Here is a 16519-nt window from a genome sequence, read left to right on the forward strand (position 1 = left end):
TCAGCCTTTGAAGAAATCAAATGATAAAATCACAATATTTTCAAAATAATTGCAATATCTGTTACATAGCACAGCCCCTCACTTACATCATGCTTCTCCTTTTCTCATTTATTAAATTTCATAGAATGACAAATAGGAATGCAAATGAGTATCCAAACCATATTGTCAAATATGGATAAGATTTAGAACAAATATGGTTGGGACTAATTAGATCCGAGGCAGAATTCAGTAAACAATACAATCAAACATTGGGTCATAATTGGATCCAACAAACCCATTTGACATTTTCACCAAAAACTCAATAAGTTAAAGCCGTTTTTGGCAGATCCAGTCCCACGTAAAATCAAAATTTTAATTAAATTCAGTACTTCACTATGAAGTCAGATCAGGTCCAGATTGATATCCCAATCCACTCTTCGAAAAGCAGAGTTGCGGATCAAACCTGATCCAACACATACCAGACCATTTTACATGCCTAATGATAAACCCTTCATGAGTTAGAAAGGAGATGGTTTTGAGCAGCAGGTTTGAACTGAGATCCGAAATTCATATCATGCCATTCAATCTTTTTCTTTTTCTTTTTAAAAGGCAAACTAAGAACATTTTTAGTTGGATATAGAGATGTAAAGAGGCGGGCTTCAGTTCGTACCGAAGCACTACTGAATCCGACTTCATCGGATCTAGCCTAACTGGATTTAGATTCACAGTCGAAAGTGAAAAAGTCAATATAAACCTGGAAGCAATTAGCTAATCAGATATATTTTGTGGGTAATTGGATTGGATTATCCATCAGATTCAGATAAAAAAACTGCATACCAAATCCAGATCCAATTATTAATCGGATCCGTCTTTTATTTTATTTTCTCACTAAGCTTGCCTAATCGGGTTCAAATCTAGTCAGATCCCTAACTCAAACCCGAACTGTTGACCCCCCATTCGGATGTAGACAATTGCCTCATCCTATCTGATCAAACAGCGGGCTCCGGGAGAACCAGAAAAGCCGCTGACCCCTTCATCCCATCTTCAACTGTCACCATGTGTACTGGTGCCTTTAACTAGTGGGCTCCTTAAGGTCTTGTTTGATGCACCGTTCCCAGTGGAATTGGGATGGAAATCACGCTGGGAACATGGATTCGAACAAATGTTAGACACGGCGGACGTGCTCGTCCAAAAAAACACAGAAATTTTGTAACATCTCCCCCGTTACGAAAAGAACTGGACGCAAGGAACAGAGGGGTGTTACACGAGAAAAAAAGTCGGGAGAGGGGGGTCCCTCCGACTCTCTCTTTGTCTCTCTCTTACCTGTGCAAGCCGGGAGAAGCTACCAGTGATCAGGGAGGCCACCGGTGATACCGGAAGAGGTCACCAACAACTGGAGAGGCCATCAACAACCGGCAAGGCCACCAACGAAGTTTGGAGTTCGTGGGTTTTTTTTCCTCTTTGCTTCTTTGTTTCCGTCATGGCTCGCCAAAACTCTAGAATTATGACACCTATCCCCTTTTTCCTTCCTCTCCCTCTTTTCTCTGATCGTCGCTGCATCTTTTTAGGGTCTCTCTCCCTTTTTGATGAGGTTAGATTTGATCAGGGTCTCTCCTTTTTTATTTTCTTTGATCTTCTTCTATTCTTCGTCTTCTTTCTTCTTTATTAAAATCTTGATTAGGTATTCTTATTCTTCTTCTCCTTTTTTATTTTTTTTATTTTCTTTGATTTTCTTTAAACATTTATTGGTTTGATGGCTTGTCCATGTTGTCCGTAACAAACATTGGGCTTTAGAACACAAACAGGGAGAAAGGTTGAAACAAGCATTGAACTTGGAACAATTGTTACGAACGAATTCTGTTCCATAATTTCATGAACAAGCCATCAAACATGCCCTACGGGATTAGGTGGGGGCGGATCCATTAAATGACCCAGTTCTCCGTAAGGGTTCTTCTTTATAAAAGAAAATTTGATCAAACCTGAAATGCAGCCAACCAAATTCTTTTATATTTTGTACTTCTTTAGTGTCACAAAAAGTTAAAAGGGATAAATTAATTGGGTTCACAATATGGCTTTGGACATTTAATTTTATTTGTATATTTTATGTTAGTTCTATATTTATACCCGTAAGTTGTATTTAATATTATATTAGATGGTAGGATACAGGAGGTTACTGGATAGTGGCTTTCATTTCCCTTCTAGGATTACAATATAAAAAGACAGTTTTAAGATCTAGGGTGCGTTTGTGTCACGGAAACGGTGGGGTTTCCGCAAAAATGCACAAAGAACGAAGTGTTTCCGCGTGCAAAGAGAGCCCCCAAAATCATCGTGAGCCCCTTTCAGCTGAATCGCTTCCTGTGGGGGGAGGGGCCGACTCTGTTTCCGCAGAAGGAGGCTCTGCACGGATTGAAGCACCGAGCCCCCTTCCGTGTGATGCAAACACCCCCTAGAGATTACTGACTTGGGTTTTTCTTTTCCTTTTTTTTTTCTTTTTGGCTGATCAAAGAGAGAAAATTCTCAACTATTATAACAGTGTATGTTACATATAACTAGGTTGGGCCTTTAGTGGGCTAGATGTGGGTCTGAGAAACCCAGATCAGATTCAACTAGATCATCTAAATGGACACGAGAGGAGCCTACCAAGCCTGGCTTGACAGGTCAACATCAGCGGGATATCCGATCCAATTACCTAAAATGTGAAACAGTCACCAACAAGGCAAAGTGGCCCATGTAAAAAAAAAATCACAATGAAAATGAAATAGAAAGTGGGAAAACATGAGATCGGAGTTGACCTTCAATGCTGCCGGTTCACTTTCGACACTCCGAACGAAAACGACATCTGATCTTTCTTTCTTAGGTGAAAATCTCTATCAATGTCACAACAGCAAATACAAGGAACAAAGTTCCTCCTGTGTATGCAATGGCCTGGAAAAGAATTCACAGATGAAACATACTAAAAACAGAACTATAAGAAAGTAAAACAAAAACAGTGAAAAGAAATCACAATTTAGTGAAAATGACACAATATCACTTCTCAGTGTCATTCAATTGCCGTGAAGTGTGCATGGTTTATACAACACTGTTACATAACAATTGTCATACAACATACCAGCATAGCATGCCATCCCTCACAAACACTGGATTGCACTCAACATGCAGGTTGTTATTACTGACCGTTGGCCTACCTCTACCAATTAACCACCTTTTGTATTCAGTACCATTTCATCTTGGAGAAGAGTTCAAACTTTGCGAAGAAATCTTACAGTTGAAAATCCATTTGTCATCTCTAACCAAAAGTACCAGGTCACACTTACAGATTATATTCTGAAGGGTTTCATCTAATATTGTAGCCGCACATTTGGAGATGAGGGTTATAGAGTTGTGAAGATATCCAAGAGAAAGTGGAAGTTTCAGCAAAACATTCATGTCAGTTTATGCACCATTAATCTCCCAATAACCACCCAACACTAAAGGAAAGTATGCACCGGACATGCAAGTGAACTCAGGTCCTGTCAGCAAATGGTCATGATTAAGTTGAAGGCATGGAACCGAACTTGACAGCAACATGTTGAACAAGTTTTTGATTAGCTGGTGAGATACTTGAGGTGGCAGATATGCAGCATAAGTCCATGAATCATGCGCCCCAAGGGGGGTTGGCATAGTGGGGATGAGCCTTGGCTATCGTAAGGGTGGTTAAGGTTTAATTCCTGTGGATGTCACCTCTCTGCACAAGCCGACGGCCAGTGCAAGGGTCCTAGCCACTGAGTTTTCTCCCCTGGGGGGTCGATCTATGATCTACCTGCTACCAGGCTTTGGGTTTCTCCGTGTAACTAAAAGAAAAGAAAAAAAGTCCATGAATCATGCACTACAAATAAGATTTCGGGAATGGAGAATACAACTATGGACGATTGGTTCAAAGGCCAATAGGTAGCCAAGACTAGAGCAGAGTTCCTTAAACTGTTGACAGGACCTCAAATTGCTTGCAAACCATTCAGAAAGTACAGAAGAGTTGCAAAAGATACAGATTCAGCCACTCTTGAAAATTCAACAAACCTCAACCAGAATAAAAAAGGTTCTATTTTTCTTTTCTTTTTCCTTATAGCCTTCTCAAACATGAAATTTCTTGTAGTGGAAGATTTCCCAGTTTTGCCGAATTTTCACACTTTTACCACTGAAATCATTCACAGATGGCACGAGAAAATTCATTTTCATACTGGAAAATCATATGAAGGTTCTTTGTAGAAAGGGCCTTTGGCATCTTTGCTATAGCTTGCCTTAAATTGCAAAAAAGGAAACAAAAAAATCCACCAAGTCTGATGGAAAAATACATCATAGACAGGAAAGAACATGAGCTTCACCTTCTCAGAGAAGAATGTCCCCAATAGAGAACCACCCAGGACTGCAATCTGCACAAAACAATAATAAGAGAATCCTGAGTCAATGCAACCAAATTCTTTAGAATGACAGCATATTGTTTATAGATTGTAGACTGAAGTTCATAGTCACAAACTAGGCTTAGGAATTTGAAACAAAAAATAAGACATTCCTGAGTCAAATAACCAAATTCTTTAGAATGATAGCATATTGTTTGTAGACTGAAGTTCGTAGCCATGAATCTGGCTCAGAATTTGGACATGGCTTAGCTCTTGGAATGTCCCATATTTGAGCTCGTCAGAAGAAAGAAGGTTGAGATCAAGACACAGGAACCACATTGGCCAAGCAAGGTCAGGTTTAAGGATGACATATCCTTGGTAGAGGATAAGCAAATTTACCATGGTGGCGACAGCATGACCAGCCAGTGATCCACCAATGACACCAATGGGAGATGACGCAGCGGCAAGTGCTGCAAAACAAATTATGTAAATCCAAGGATACAAATTCTGAGCTGGGGAACTTGGAGTAAGAAAATGGCTCTTAAGGCAGACCTATTGTGGAAAAGAAGGACTTGTCACCCCATTCAGCAACGAACACCAACAAGAAGGTGCTTATAACAGTACCTGCAGCTGCCAAGATGCCAGCACCATTTCCTGAAAGTTCAGAAATGGCTAATTTTGCCTGGTGCAATGTTGCAAAACATGTCAGGAAATCCATAATCACAATATACCGAAAAGTCTCCAGCCACTCAAGAAGGAATAATGCTATTACTGTCTTGTATACATTATTAGAAATAAAGAGACAAGCAAATGCACAAATTAATTTGCAACAAAGTATTTTAGCCATTTTTTATGTTGCCATGTATCATTCGAATTATTGTCAAATTGTAGATTTTTTTTGGCTGTTGGTATGATCATAAATACACTACTGATGGAGAATTCTCTAGTCTTCTATCAATTAAGTTTAACATGGTATTTGAGTTTACACTGGTCTCTCTACAGTGTTCTATGAAATTACTAGTGCTTTTAATTGTATTTCTTCCCCACATTTCCTTTTCATAATCAAGATTGTTTTTTCACATTAACCATGTCATCAGAATTATAAAGCAAGATGTGATTTTAGTTAGTCAATGTATGTAACAAATTACAAGGTCCTGGCCATAACTTTTTCTTTTCTGAATAAAAGGTCATGATCAAAACTGATGCAGCGACTTCATGTTAGAAGTTCCTTTTACATGTAAAACCCAAAACAAATTTGTTTAATAATTATGATGATACTGCGGCATCGGACAGAACTTTCCAATGCTCAGGGCCATTAGTCTTTGATGGATTAAGTAGGACAATGATAATTTATGTCACATGGATATCGCTGCAGATACGAGTTGCAGCCACTTTTATGAAGTTTTCAATATGATTTGTATATAAGGGGACATGGAATGGGAGTCGAAATGGAGTATCCATGTGATGTGCATAATTTTTTGGTGTCGTTTTCTTTAGGATATGAATGGCAAAGAACATTCTATTTCTAGCATCAGACAGAGTGCCATTTAATAGATTAACCAGCTGTTAACATCAAATGTTAACTTGGAACTGACAAGCATAATATTTCCATAAATAACCATCTGGATATTAGCATAGGCACATTGAGTACCAGTCATAGGAGGAACAAGGACAAACATGGCTAGCAGTATGGATGTTGTCATATTACCAATGTAGTGACTAAAACCTGCACCATGCTGAAAAACCTTCACATTCAATTGCACTTAACCAAGGTTCCTCTTATTTTATTTTTTTTGGGCTTGTGTACAGAAAAAGCCATCTTCATGTTGAAAGACTTTTGAACAAGTTCTTTTATCCTTCTGGTTTTCGTCTTTTCTTAGTTTTATTGGTTTTTATTTCTTTTTAAGAAGAATTCCACTATTTGTAGATGTCAAAAGTTGAATATCAACAATTAAGTCCATGATATCAAATTGTAACCAATGGCCATAGCCATGGAAACATGATGCAAAATAAAAACAAACTAGCATGCCTCCATATGGAAATACAGGCGTAGATGAATGATTAACAAGGATTTTACCTCTTCCTTTTCTTCTTTTGATTTCAAACCATCATCTGAAGCAGCCTCAAGCAAAGTGGAGAGTCCAAAATATACCTGAAATATAGATGATATAGCCCCTAAATCAATGCACAACAAAATAGAATTCACAAAATCACAAGGTTAGAGATCATAATGTGAACACATTGACAAATAAGAAGCATATTGCTTAAAAATAGCACATTCAATTCCCAGATGAATATAGGCGAAACTTACCAAAAGGCCAACTGCTGCAATATCATCAATGGGCAAATCTGTTTCACCAAATCTGCATGTGTTACACTTGCTTCAGAAATATAATAAGAAGATACAAGGAATATTAAAGATGAAGAATACAAGGTTGTACTTGTAACACCTAAAAATAAAGAGTAGTATCATGATATAACCTGAATGGGAGGACACCATCAATGTAGTGGAAGACACGCCCAAGGAAGACAGATATAACTGTCATTGCTCTGTAGATGTCATCAAAATAAGCATCATGTAAAAAATCTAGAACCTTAGATATTGTTTATCAAACATTCCAAGTTATAAAGGCATAAATAAAAAGACCACGGTCAAAGTCCCTAGAAAGCATATTTTTTTAAATCTTAATATTTGGAGGTATCGAAAAAAGTTACTCTTCAAGTTAGCGAGCTTGCTGCACAAGTATTTGAGGTGCCTCCAGTGATTTATAGTTTTTCTTTGCATGTCTGATATGTGGCAATTGTTTGTTTGGTGATAGAGATGATAAAGTCAAAGCTGTTAGCAGATAAAATAAAAAGGAAGACATACAATATCTACACTCCATAAAAGACCTACATGACAATCATTAAGTTTTCTGGCTTTACATATAACAAATAATGCCAAAACGGATAAGATCAAAGAAATGTTCAACTTGAAATGCAAAATATATTCCATAAAATACAAAAGAAAACTGTCCTATAATAGAACATATGCAAATAGTAACCACCCTCAAGTTATGCATTTTGAAAAGGCATCCTTTAGAGGTTGATGACCTATTTGTCACACTAAAATGTTACATTTAGTATGAAGGCTCTGGTAATAATGATACCGCAACATTTCTGTCATTGTTTCATTATGTTACTACCATGTCAAGTGAAACATAAATATTCAACTGTAGTAAATATCTAATCTGACAAGCAAAATCAATCAAAAAATCTAGAAAATATCCATATGACAAAAATAACCCTATGTGTGAATTTCTCCGAGGTAGCTTCAACATTTGGAAGCTTGATATTATCACAACATTGTTTGCTTGGTCTTTCTTTGGCCCTTGTGGCATCTCATACTTGATGCATGTTATCAAATGCACAACTAAAGGATTTGTCTAGCTTCACATAGCCCAGGAGCAAGCCTAGGAGACACCAGGTTTTTGATAACTAATTTAAAACTAATAATTCACAAAGTAAAATTATATGATAATGTAATGCATAGCCATGCGTCATATCCATGTTTTCAACAAATTTACAAGTTTCATAAAGTAAAAAAGAGTTATGCACTCATGCAGAGAGATAAGATGCAAGTGCAAAACAAAGAGAAGAAAGGAATATTAACATGACAAAATCAATACAGCTCTAGAACATAAAGTTCAACTTACTTTTGCTTACACATGCACAAGTTCATCAGGAGAAGAATACAGTAACATGCATAATTACATGACAAGATCACTCATGTGAATTTTATGCATTTCAATTTCAACACTTTCTTATCACAGTACGTGTTGTGATGAGGATAGATAGATATATTCAAAATTCTATCTCTAAAGGACTTTTATTGACTTTTAGTCTAATTCGGGTTGGGGAGGAGATCCTAATGATCGTCGCTCAACCACAAGTTTTTGTGTCTTTTTAGGTGACTCCGGTTTCGTAGAAGTGCAAGAAACAATAAAAGGTATCATCAACCAAAGCTAAATATAGATTCATGACCACTACAACATCAAAAATTCTGTGGTTGATGAGTTTACTTGAAGATATAGTGGTGCACTTAGTATCACCCTCGAAGTTGTATTGTGACAACAAGAATGTTATTTATATAGTCGGCAATCATACATTTCATGAAAGGACCAAGCATATTAAAATTGTCATTATGTACGAGAAGAATATTTGAAGAAGACTATATCATTGTCATATGTTACTTCATAATATCAATTGGCGGACTTCTTCACCAAGGCACTTCATTCTCCTTGGTTTCACTTTTTCCTTGACAAATTTCCGGTGATCTCATCGTAAGTTTGAGGGGAAGTGTTAACATATATATACATATATATATATTGCATTTAGGCTTTTATGTAAAATAATATATATTTTTCATTTTTTGTATTTCTAGGTTTAAGTGCCCATTAGGGGCAGACTGGTCATTAAGACCAGCTAGCTGTTAGGGCCTCCCTCCCCCCTAACGGCTAGTTATTCTAGCCATTAGAGCTCATAGGGACTCAAGTCCCCTCATAATGTATGCATATCTTGTGCATTTTATGATAATGAAATTTATTATTTTATTTGTGAGTGTGTGCTATTGTGGCTTGTTAATGATCTCTTGCCCATAAGTGGCTCTTGTGTGTGTGCCCTTTGTGGCTTTGTGCTCTTGTTCCCTTGAAGACTCAATTCATTACAATCACATATGTAACATTTGATTTACAAAAAAAATTGAGAAGTTTTGAAGAAAAGAGTGATTTCTACACAATGGCAAAACATCAAATATATTAAAAAAGGAGATTCTTGGGTTCCCTCCCTCTCCCTCGTGACGAGGAGCACTCATTCCTTGATTTCCTTGTTTCATTTCAAAATACTTCAATTGGTATAAGCAAAAAATAGGCTGATTCGACAATTTGTTGTTCAATTTCTCATGCAGTTAAATTCTTATCGATACGTGAAAAAGGAGATCCTATTAACTTGTTCTGACCCAAGATAACAAGCTTATGAACTTGGTCATACTTCACCATTAAGAAACGAAAGAAGACTTCCATCTTCAAGCTTAGCTCAGACATGGCTTGTTCTTTTTAGGTATGAAGCAATGTCAAACCAACCAACAAGCATTAACTCTCCCTGAAAATGAGGTGATCCAACCGCACATTCTAGTACGACTATCTCGTTACGACTTCACTCCAATCACTAGCCCCGTCTTCAGCATCCCCCTCTTGCGGTTAAGATAACGACTTCGGGCATGGCCAACTCCCATAGTGTGATGGGTGGTGTGTACAAGGCTCGGGAATGAATTCATCATCGTATGGATGACCAACAATTACTAGAGATTCCAGCTTCATGTAAGCTGGTTGTGTTTTGTACCTTCATTAGTAACAAATATGTGTTGAGACGTGTTTGGGTTTGGATCGCGGGTCCCAAAATCAAGCTCCAGTGTGTTTATGTATTTTTGTTCTATGTTGTATTTCTTATTTTTACCCCTTTATGTGTATTATGTTTATTTGTATAATTGAGGGTAATTATATCTATGTAATATTATGTGATATATAATAAAACAACCCTAGAACATGGCCCATATTGGGAATCATGTCTTCAACCCTCTCTATCTCTTTGTGTCATTTCTGCTTCTTGTTGAATATCTTGGTGTGCACACAAAATTTATCATGGCATCAGAGCCATGATTGAAGTTGTGATCAATCCAAAAGGTAAGTCCAAAGAGATCTCTTATATTCTTCTCCAAGTCAAGTAAGATGTTTGATCACCATTGCATCTATTAAAAAATAGAACATTTACCAAATGGATGTTAAAAATGCTTTTTTAAATGGGAACCTTAATGAAGAAAGTTTACACGAATGCTCCTCCTGGCATGGTCGTGCCAATGAGAAAATTTTTTTGCTTGCAAAAAGCGCTCTATGGTTTAAAACAAGCTCCTAAGGCTTGGTATGATCGATTTAATGAAGTAATGGTTCAAGATGGTTTTACATCATGCAACACTGACATTGCTCTGTTTGTCAAAAAATCTGATGCAGGTATTGTGATTTTAATGTTTTATGTTGATGATATGTTGATAACATGTAGTGACATAAAGGGCATCAAAAGTATTAAAAACACTTTAAAAGAAAGGTTTGAAATGTCAAACTTGGGATATCTGACATACTTTCTTGGTATTGAGGTAGCCTACTCTCATAGAGGGTATTTTTTGTCTCAAACTAAACTTGCATGTGAGATTCTTGACAGATCAGATATTACTGATGATAAAATCTGTGAGACCCCTAAAATGGTGGGATCAAAAATGAAGATCGATGATGGGACACTTTTGAAGGATCTCACTCCCTACCGGCAACTCGTGGAGTCCCTAATGTACCTCAGCATCACAAGGCCAAACATCTCACATGTCGTGCACACTGCAAGCCAATTCCAGCATGCCCCTACATCCGTCCATATGGGCGTCGTTCTACGCATTGTCAGATACATAAGAAGAACTTTAAACAAGGGAGTTTTTCTTTCCTCATCTTCTGAGTTAAATTTAATTGCATATACTAACTCTGATTGGGGAGGTGACCCAAATAATCGTCACTCCACTACAGGTTTCTGCATTTTTTTAAGTGAATCCCTGATCTCATGGAGATGCAAGAAACAACAGATGGTGTCTCTATCATCCACAGATGCAGAATATCAAGTCATGGCCTCAACAACCATGGAAATTGTGTGGATTCATCAACTACTACAAGACATGGGGATTCAAGTTCAAGGACCTATAAAGTTATGTTGTGCTAATAAGAGTGCAATCCAGAGTTACCAGTCGAGGAAGCGGGAGCGGGAAGCGAGGCACTTTCAAAATTTTAGGAATTAGGAAGCGTGGGATGACTTAGAAGAAAATTATGAACCGTCTCAGAAGCGACCTAGGAAGCGAACCGGAAGTGAAGGGGAAGCGAAAAAAATAAAATGAAAAAAAAATGGGAAAGCGTGGGGGGAAGCGGGCTTCCCAAAAAAAAGCACACTTTCCTGCACGTTTCAAAAGCGCGACGTTTCGCGCTTCCGAAACACGCATGGGAAAGCGCGCTACCCCATGCATTTAGGTGCTTCCGATAACTCTGGTGCAATCTACATTGCTAAAAATCACACATTTCATGAATGCACAAAGCATATTGAGATGGACTGCCACTACGTTAGAGAAACATATTTGCAAAAAGTTATAGATCTTCCTTACGTCACCTCAAAATATCAGTTAGCAGACTTCTTCACCAAAGCGCTTTGCTCACCAAGATTTCAATTTTCTTCTCGGCAAACTCTCGGTCATTGCGCCCTAAGTTTGAGGGAGGGTGTTAAATTGTATCTCGTTTTATTGTACACATATATTTATATATATTATTTTCACATCATGTAAACCCCCAAAGATATTTTTGTCTTTTTCTCTTTTTACACATATCCACATTAGTGTATATGTTTGTAACTTTTTTTTTCTCTTTTTTTCTTTTTCCTTCTTTTCCTTTTTCCTTTTCTTTTCCTTTTCCTTTTTCTTTTTCTTTCTTCCTTTTTCTTTCTTCCTTTTTCTTTATTGACTAAGTCAACTTGGAGGGGTCCAAACTAGACGTTGGACCCCTCCAACGGTTAGATTTCTAACCGTTGGAGGGGCTCCAACGTCTAGTGGGAGCCCCTCCAAGGTTCTCTCTTCTTATAAATAGGGGTGAACCCCCTTCTTAAATGTTATTCAATGCTTGGAGCATTGTTCTCCATTGTTCAATAAAATTCTTTATATTTTTGCATTTGTGTTCTCTTTTTGTACCTTGGGTACATCTTGTTCTAAGTGTTCTTGTGCCTTTGTGCACATTTTCCTTTGTGGTGGTTATGCTTTTTATGCACATTATCGCTTTTGAGATATTTTCACAGTTATTTCCCAAGTTTTTGCCTTTTCAAGGGCACTAAGTTCTAAGTTCATGGCTTCAACCCATTGAAGAATATTTTTAGCTTTATTATAATGAGATGGTTCATGAAAAGAGTGTAACACAATTAGACACGCCCTATATTTTGGTGTTAGAGACTCATAGGAAACAAACCTATTAGGAGGATTGGAGATTCGGCCAGATCTTCTTAAAGAGGTTTCTTCTATGTTGGAACCTTGAGAGTATTTGTCTAAGGCACTTATGAGAACTTGTTGACCACGCCTAACATAGGTTTGAATTGGTCTACTTTCAATGACATCACTTTTATTTTCAACATTGTTAAGAGGAATATCCTCTTGATCATTCAACAAATCATTAGAAATTTTCTCTTCTTGAGGAGTCACATCTTCTTGAGGAAGAAGATCAAACAAGAAAGTATATTCGCTTTCATCAATATCTTTTGTTTTCTCAAAACCATTTTCATTTTCTAGGAAGGTTACATCTTTAGAAACATATAGTTTGTTGTTTTTGAGGTCGAAGCATATAAAACCTTTTTTATTTTTTCTGTATCCTAAGAAAACACATTCAATAGCTTTAGGAGATAATTTATCTCTTTTATGTGAAAGAACAAAGCATTTGCACCCAAAAATTCTTAATCTATTAAAATCGGGTGTTCTTTCAAATAGTTTTTCATATGGAAATGTATTTTGTAAGGATGAAGATATCATTTTATTTATCAAGTAAGTTGATGTTAAAGCGACTTCGGCCCAATAGCTTTTTGGAATTTCTTTGAAAATAAGAAGTGTCCTAGTGGTTTCCAAAATGTGTTTATACTTTCTTTCGGCTAGACCATTTTGTTAAAGAGTTCTAGGACAAGATTTTTTATGACAAATTCCATTTGATTCTAGATAATTTTGAAATTCATTTGATAGATACTCTCTACCCGAATCGGATCTAAGAGTAGAGATATTACTTAAAATTTGATTTTTGACTATCATATGAAATTTCTTAAAAAAAGCAAAGACATCGGATTTTAGGTTGAGAAAATAAATCCACGCATATCTAGTGTAGTCATCAATGAATGTAACATAATAGGAGTATCCTCCTTTAGATATGACCGGAGAAGGGCCCCACACATCCGAACGAACTAACTCAAATGGCCTTTTGGACACAAAGGTTCTATTTGGAAAAGGAGTAGATTTCATTTTCCCAAAAATGCAACTCTTGCAAACAAAATGTTTCTTGTTACAAAATTTCTTTTCAAAGGGAAATGAGTACATTTTTTAGAAACTTGGATGTCCAAGTCTTTGGTGCCAAGTTTCAATATTTTTATCTTAGACATGGTTACAAAAAGAGTTGGTTGGAATTTTCAAGTTGCTCATGTAATAGAGATCTCCCCTCCTGTGGCCTTGCCCAATCTGCTTCCCGGACCGGAGATCCTGAGCAACCCTTAGTTAAGATGGTTTAAATTATGTTGAGGTACCACCCTCACATTTGGCACAAAGAAATCTTTGGAAAAACTTAACGTTCCAAAACTTTTGACTTGTAAAGATGTACCATCAGCGATTGAAATATAAGAGATTTTTGAGTTATTACATAAGTCGGATAGCCCTTTCTCAAGAGGTGTCATATGAAAGGAAGCTCCAGAATCAAGGATCCAAGAGGACATACCTGGAGGAGAAGAGGAAGTGATCGCGGCACCCGAAGTTGATGGTGATTTGAGTAAAATTTGAAGTGCCTCCGATAGTTGAGCAAGAGAGAAGCAATTCTTCCCTTTGATGGGCTCCTCCTTCTTTTGAGTAGTTTCTTCAACGGAAGCAACCTTACTTTTGGGAGTTTCATTTAGCTCAGGGCAATTAGGTCTTATGTGACCCGGTTCTTGGCAATGATGGCAAATAGCTTTTCTATAGTTTCCATTATAGTTATTTTGCCTTCAAAAGTGTGGAGGCTTGTAAGCTTTCATATGATTGTCGGGTTTAGACATGGCCAAAACTTCATCTCCTCCTTTAATCATGCCAAGACGAGTTTCTTCTTCGCATATTTCAGCTATGGCATCTTCCAACGGAAGAGGCTTATATCTATGAAGTAGAGAAGATCTATTCGGGCCTAAGCCCATGTAAAAATTGGAAAAAGTAATTTCTTTCCATTTGTTCTCTCCGTAGTTCAACATCTTCACTAAAAACCCATTTTGGTTCTAGTAGAAATAACTCATCCCATAAGGGTCCAAGGGTGCTAAAGTAATCTCTTACACTCATTTCTCCTTGCTTAATGGTACGAATTTTTTCTTGGAGGAAGAATTGTCTAGCAAGGTCCTTTTGAGTATACATACCTTTCATAAAGAATCATGCTTCGTTTGCCATTCAAAATTTTGCAATGTTGGCGCAAATTTTGAGCTCCACATTGTTCATGAACCATGCAAGAATCTTTGCATGTTTGCTTTCCCAATCTTCAACTTTATATTAGTGATCTTCAATGGCCTTCATGCGAGCATTTCCTTTAAGTGCTTTTTCTTGATCATCGTCCATCTTTGTAACTTGGAGTTGTGGTTCCAGAATAGTGCCCATAACATATCCCCAAAGCTTTTTACCCTTGAGGTTGTTCTCAATGGCAGCGGCCCACATCATGTAGTTGGTACCATTAAGTTTGAAGGAGAGATCGATCTTTTGTTCTCCTTCCATTATAACTCAAGAAAGGATGACAAACCAAAAGAGAAATATAATATGCAAACTACAACTAATCAACTAGCTATAGCAATAATGAAGAGCATAAACCTTGCTCTAATACCATGTAATGAAATACGCGGAAGTAAACACAATGTCTTACAATGGACATTCATACATAGAATGCAAAGAGCAAGTCCACAATGGACATACACAAAAACCAACAATGGCTTGCAAACATAAAAATCTTATAAAAGCAAGAAATGAGCTTCAAGAAGCCCTTACATTACAAAGGGGTCTACCCCTTTATTTATAGGCAAGAGAGTGAGAGTGGGAGAGAAAGGGAGAAGGAGTGGGCATTGGGGGGCCCAACAAGGAGTCGTTGGGCCTCCAACGGTCACATTTGTGACCGGTGACCGTTGGGGGTCCAACGACTCTTTGGTTGGGACCCCCAATGCAACATGCATTTAATGCATGTACAATAAAAATAAAACAGAAAAAAAAGAAAAATAATAAAGGAAAAAAAATTTAAAAAATGGAAAAGACTAAAATGCCTCTATTTGGCAGAATTACATAAATACCCTTTATCAGGTATGATATAATATAATATAATATATATATATATATATATATTAACACAACATAGAGATCATATTCGATCACATGACAATATTCAGTTGGGGGAGTTGTCAGATTCAAGGATGTGTATACCAAGCGGCCAAGAGAATTCATCAATGTTAATAATCAGCCCATCAATAAAGAGCAAGAGCAGGTGGTCCCTAGTGATCAACCAAATAAATATTGTAAGGAGATTGACTAGAATAAGGCACCCTATTGAGAGATAGGTCGGCTATGAGAATTTTAGCATTGATTTTCAGATGTTTCTAACTTGGATAGAAAAACAGGAGCCCAAATTTTTTAGTCTAGCAGTCAAGTCAAATAGATAGATAGAAGTTATGAATGAAGAAATGGAAGTCTTGCATAAATGTAAGATTTGGGAAATAGTTAGAAAAACGATGGATCAAAGTAGGTTTATAAAATAAAATATAAACCTGATGGGAGTATGGTTGTACATATCATATTGTATCATACAATACAATAAGTATCATTACTTTTGGGTTTCGTGATACAATACACACTCGTATACCCATGTCGGGTGTATTGTATGATACAGCCATGTATCGTGATGTATCATATGATATAGTGAATATTGTATGATACAGTATCGACGCACTTAAAAAAAAAACAAAAGTGGTCCTTTTTAATTTTGGGTATAAAAGACCTCTTGAGGGTCGAGTTAACATTGACAATAGATCATGAAGCTGTAAAAATACCTTCGAAGATGTGTACTATAAGCACCAACACCGTAAAAGAATATGTGTTCAAACACACACCAAGAATACTTGAACAAAAGTACCAAAAAGGTACAAAGGGAACACCCACAAATGCATAAGTTGAATCCAATAAGAGAGGGTGAGCACTAAATGCTCAAACAAGAATACATCTTAAAGGGGGGGAAGCCCCCTATTTATAATACAAAAGGAGACCAAGTGGGAGGGGCTCCTACTAGACGTTGGAGGGGGTCCAAAGTCTACCCCCTCCCACTTTG

At 37.1% G+C, this 16519-nt stretch overlaps 1 protein-coding gene across 5 annotated transcripts in view; it reads right to left on the reverse strand.

The window, feature by feature from the left end:
* Positions 1-2149: 2149 nt before the first annotated feature.
* The window catches only part of LOC149819858 (GDT1-like protein 1, chloroplastic), a 29002-nt gene continuing 14632 nt past the window's right edge, over positions 2150-16519 (reverse strand). The window contains exons 6-13 of one of the 5 annotated variants that reach the window (XR_016426544.1): positions 6834-6902; positions 6664-6715; positions 6430-6504; positions 4905-5034; positions 4752-4822; positions 4338-4385; positions 2772-2904; positions 2150-2668 (exon numbers count right to left, since the gene is read on the reverse strand). Coding sequence is in view for 4 of the 5 variants with exons in the window: in XM_089982869.1 (XP_089838995.1) it covers positions 2833-2904; positions 4338-4385; positions 4752-4822; positions 4905-5034; positions 6430-6504; positions 6664-6715; positions 6834-6902 (517 nt within the window). In the remaining variant the exon portion in view is untranslated. Of the gene's footprint in view, positions 2905-4337; positions 4386-4751; positions 4823-4904; positions 5035-6429; positions 6505-6663; positions 6716-6833; positions 6903-16519 lie in introns of all 5 variants that reach the window. The other 4 variants (XM_089982869.1, XM_089982872.1, XM_089982870.1 and 1 more) reach the window with 4 other exon arrangements.

The sequence above is a fragment of the Nuphar pumila genome, chromosome 12 (assembly GCF_984573655.1).
Source record: "Nuphar pumila chromosome 12, dmNupPumi1.hap1.1, whole genome shotgun sequence".
In the NCBI taxonomy this organism is placed as follows: domain Eukaryota; kingdom Viridiplantae; phylum Streptophyta; class Magnoliopsida; order Nymphaeales; family Nymphaeaceae; genus Nuphar; species Nuphar pumila.